At 32.4% G+C, this 4,996-nt stretch overlaps 1 protein-coding gene across 1 annotated transcript; it reads left to right on the forward strand.

Moving 5' to 3' along the window:
• Positions 1-1,961, forward strand: LOC133188118 (protein O-mannose kinase-like). Its single transcript, XM_061323498.1, has 2 exons — positions 1-198; positions 1,191-1,961. The coding sequence occupies exons 1-2, from the start codon at positions 1-3 to the stop codon at positions 1,959-1,961; spliced, it is 969 nt and encodes a 322-aa protein (XP_061179482.1).
• The last annotated feature ends 3,035 nt before the right edge of the window (positions 1,962-4,996 follow it).

Raw genomic sequence — 4,996 nt, forward strand, 5'->3', positions numbered from 1 at the left:
ATGACAACGAGTAGTCCTGGTTTTAAATGTATTTGGAGTGTGGTAGATAATCAGACAAAATGTAAACCAGTGTGTGGATACGGTTATTTCGGACTTTACGGAATGGAGACATGTCACCCATGGCTAGATTGTGAGGACCTAAAGAATATAGAGGGCGCCGAGAAAATACCGTCAGCTGCCATGGGCCTTGTAAAAGAAGTAAGATGGTAGCTTAAATGTCAGATACATATCGTAGGTGTTAGAAATGGAGTTTTCGTGTTATAAAATGCAACAAAAGTTCTATTACGCTAATTTTTACTTTTTTACTCATAATTTCCAAATATAACGAACTAGAATTTCAAATGGTCCACTTGAAAAAATGGCACAGGCGTACCTCTAAAAGGTCAAAGAATATCTATATACCGGCACTAATGTCTATTTTGAAAAGTGGGTCAAAGTCAAGTTCAAAGGTCAGGAGGTCGATAACCCTGATGTTGTACAAAAGCTTTCCTTCAGTGAATACATACATGTAGGCAAAATATCTAATCCCTACCTCTAACAATTTTAAAGATACATAAGGTGTGACAGATGGACAGACATACAGACAGACGGTGGGAAATGTGATTCCTAAGAGTCGCTCCGTTCTGTAATCGACACATAAAAAACTGAAAAAAAGAAAAGAAAATAAAAAAGTCCGAAAATACTTCATTGACCTTCCCTGGTTTATTGTCATAAGAATTGAAAGAGTGAAACATTATCCGATGTTTTGCAAAGTTGCTTGGGTTACATGCCAACTTTCAGTTTTATTTAATCTTAATCATTGCATACCATTTAAATATAAAATGTTTGAATTAGTTTACCAACCAAAAGAGTTGAAATTATGTCTTAATGAAATATTGACAAGGAATGTGCAACATTCTATAAAAGCAGGTTGCATCAACAAGCCATCACTGTCAATGGGTGGAACGTGAGCTGTGGGTACACAATGGTGCCTCAGTCAATTGTTAGAACTTCCTCTTCGTTTAAAATGATAAATGTCATATTACAGACCTTGACTACGATTATTGTATGCCTTGGAAGAGGGATTTGATTAAAGCATTTGCTTTAAACTTACACTATTTTCAAGGCTTTGTCTTATCATATCTTATGAAACATGATAGCCTGAAGGAAGAAAACGAAAGAGTTTTTCTCACTTTTGGTATGTTTTACAGGTGCGAATCAGTAAATGGAATGGATATGATGTCGTCCTGAAGAAAATGAGAACGTATCATTACGGCAAAAGATCACACAGAGAGTTCAACCATGGAGTGCAGATTCTGAAAGACTTTTCTAATTATTCAGAGGTTCTGCAACTTGTGGGACAATGTCATCAAACAATTGTAACAGAATTTCATGCCATGGCAAACGCTACAAACTTAGAGAAACATATGGAGAAATACAAACACTATGATAACATTCGTACTAGATTTCAGTTGTGCATTGACTTTGTACAGATCATGACTATCTTTCATTCCGGTCAAGGTGGGAAAGTTTACGCTCACTGCGATGGAAACTCAATACATATCGTTTTATGGCAATATCTTCTGACAGACGATTTTCGTCTCGTGATAAGTGATGTTGATGCACTTGTCGACCTTGAAATACTCAATGGTGTTACTAAAAGGAAGGTTTGTCCTGTTGAAAGTCGGAATTACTCAGTGCCTTTTAACGCTCCAGAGCAACACTGGCCTTTCAAAAAGAAACCATTTAACTTTTCAAAGATGCCTCCTTATGATGAAAAAATTGATATTTGGAAGATTCCAGATATTTGCATCAGATTTCTCTACCACAAGCACATTAAAGCAGTTGTGTTGCCACATCTTTTAAATATTCACAGTAAGTGTAAAAACAGAAACCCAAAAGACAGAGCGACGGCAGCAGAAGTCCTGCAAGTTTACAAACATGTCTATCAGAATTTCTTTAAAAAATCCGCCGCTGTTTGACGATTGCACCAAATTTTTATGTTCCATGTGCAGTTGTTTACCTTCCTTTGCAAATAAAAAAGAAAGGTATACAACGGCGATTTTTCTTCTTCTTCAGAATTGATGAAATTGAACATTGATCACATTGTTTAGTGCAACAATACAGACCTAGGGAAATGGATGACTTATATAAAGGTAATAAAGTTCCGTGAGCGTATAAAAAGGTGATTTTCAACATTTCTTTGGAAAATATACAGTTGTTTGAATAGTGCACCAAATTTAGTCTTAAATGTATATGGAGTTCCGAAAACAGAGAGAAGGTAAATCAGCATTACCTAAATACTGTCAGGTGAAAAACAAGAAATAATGGTACGAATAATAAAGACAATCCACAGATGTATAAAGGCTTCTGAGTATACAAATATGACTATCAACATTCAATTGGAAATTATACAGCTGTAACAATTTATATCAAGTTTCAAATGAAAGAAGAGTACAGTTTAATCTTAAAAACTGAGAGATCTTATTCAGCTAAAATTTATGAATATCCGTAAATTATGTATGAAATTATTTTATATTTTGTGAAATGTATTTGTGTTTCTTTTCTACAAAATACAGAATAGGAAACAATTTGTAAAATTTGAAACCTCAAGCTAGTATGATAGGGGAAAGGTGGAAATGATAAAGTCATATGAACTAATACTAATTTAAAGGCATTTTTATAAAACCAGCATCTCTAAGATCCAGGTAATGACCAGAACCGTGTTTGTTTGCTTGTTGATTTTTTTTTTCAAATAAATTATGGTATCATCAAAACAAAGCAAGTTCTAGTTCACACAAAAAAGTAGTAAGTAAAATTTTTTTTGTCAGACCACTCCTACGTGGACCTTTGAGGTTTCTGAATAGCAAATTTTGAAAGTAAAAATTTACAATATGCTGCTCTAATCGTTAAAAAAATATGAAAAATTTTCAATCATACATCGCTTTAAACGATAGTTAAAATGCTAGTATATTGGAGTTTCAGACGGCGAGATTTTGCATTAAATGATACTTCATTCATAATGCTTCTAATCTATACAATAAATTGCCACCTGAGCCGAATATCATTTTATTATTTTGCACCATGTTATGTTATTAGTACATGTATATTGTTAAAGTAAATCAATTTTTATGCTTTGTCATTTATGTATTGGTCTAATTATTTCGAATATAAGAGACAAAAACTATACATGAAATATGAAGATAACAAACAGTAATAAGGCTCAAAAGTCCATTGAAACAATGTAAATTGGGAACAGTGTAAACACGGATATCTAAAAACATCAAAGGTGGGATCAGGAGCCATGGAGGAGTAAGCGCCCCCTGTCGATCGGTCACAACCGCGGTGTGTTTCTTGTCATGATCAGACAAACGGAAAAATCCGTAGATAATTCAGTATGAAAAATATGGCCTAAAAATTTGTATGAAAAACGTCAATCAGCATTCGACTTAAGATAGATTGTATTTGATTGTATCTTAGATTGTATCTACACAAGTATTATACATTAATATGGGGTGAAAGGATTTTGTATTAAGTCATCAACTATTTAATGAGATACATGTAGTCAGCTAAATGCAACAAGCATAAATCTACATGTAAGTCAGACACTACTAGATTGCCCAAGGTAGTGCACTTATTACACAAAGTTGTCCCTTTAAGTACCTATAATGAGTTCACCTGCAAAACTTTCATACGGGAAAGATAAAAAAAACATAATTAAGTAGTAGCTATATACAGTAATCGGATGATATATGAGAAATCTTTAGGTTTCTCCGAATGACTAAAGAATCGTGTGGGGTATTTGTTTCATTTGTGCATCAAAGTGCCATGCACACTTTTAAATAAAGAAACGGATGAAACCTTAAACCGAAGCCCTGTGTCACGATAGACAATGGCACGATAAAGATTCTCATTGCTTAAAAAGGTTCGCTCCTGAGCTTTTGAGCAGATTTTTGTCTTGACCTATATTTCAAAAATTCTGCATAATGTTTTAGTTTTTACAATAAATTTGGATTCTACAGTGCCAGTGAAACTATATTCATTTAAAATCCCATGATTAAATTCCATATCAAAAGCATTAAGTGAGGAACTACATTTTTTTTTGTGGCGGAAGGTTTTTAAGAAGAAAATGATCATTTTTTTCCTCTTTCGAAGTATTTAAAGTATTGTTAAGTTTGGATCCCTATCCACACAAAGATTTTTTTTTTTTTTTTTTTTTTTTTTTTTTTTGGTGCCGTGAAATTTTTTGTGCTGGTCCTAAATTATATATTTGATAAACTGTTATGAATTCTATCATCATATTTAACAAATATAGCAAATATATTGTGAAAATCAAGAAAAAAAATAACCCGAATTTAAGCTTAAAATTAGCACTATTTTAGTAATATCTAACAATTAACATCACAGACCCCCACATTCAATTTTATTTTCTGAATATATTAGATACTTTTAACCATTCCTCTTAAATTCAGTAAAATGTCATTATTTTCAAATGATTTATTTGCTTGTCAAATTTTTAATGCAAGAAAAATGACTTCTTTTGAGTGCAGAAAGGTCAAATAATTGACCATGCGAAGAAATTTGAAACTTTTTTGTTGTCACAAATTTTAATGTGTCTATTCAAGATGAAGTAAGATTGTGTTTGTTCCCATATATTATTTGAGTAGAAAAATATTGGAGGAAAAACTTTAAAGATTAATTTATGTGTTAGACGTAATTACAATTCAAAAAGGTCATACTTAGTGCTCCATAGCGCCAAAAGAAATGCATTGAACCCCATTTTTCGTTTTGATTTGTGATAATAAGCTATGTGTGAAGATTCTAAAATATACTTGATAAAAAATTCTCATTTCTTTTGATGGCAGGATCCAACCTCCTTAAGAAAATTCTCGAATGGGACATTAAACATCAATCAATCAATCTCTTTTATCCTTTACACATTTTTTTTTCTCTTTTTTCGGATTATAAATCAATGAAAAGAAATAAGAATGGATATCAACATTTATTTCTTGAGAGA

Source organism: Saccostrea echinata, unplaced genomic scaffold, assembly GCF_033153115.1.
Source record: "Saccostrea echinata isolate AGI-Se365-2 ecotype Australia unplaced genomic scaffold, CSIRO_AGI_Sech_v1 ptg000016l, whole genome shotgun sequence".
NCBI classification, from domain to species: domain Eukaryota; kingdom Metazoa; phylum Mollusca; class Bivalvia; order Ostreida; family Ostreidae; genus Saccostrea; species Saccostrea echinata.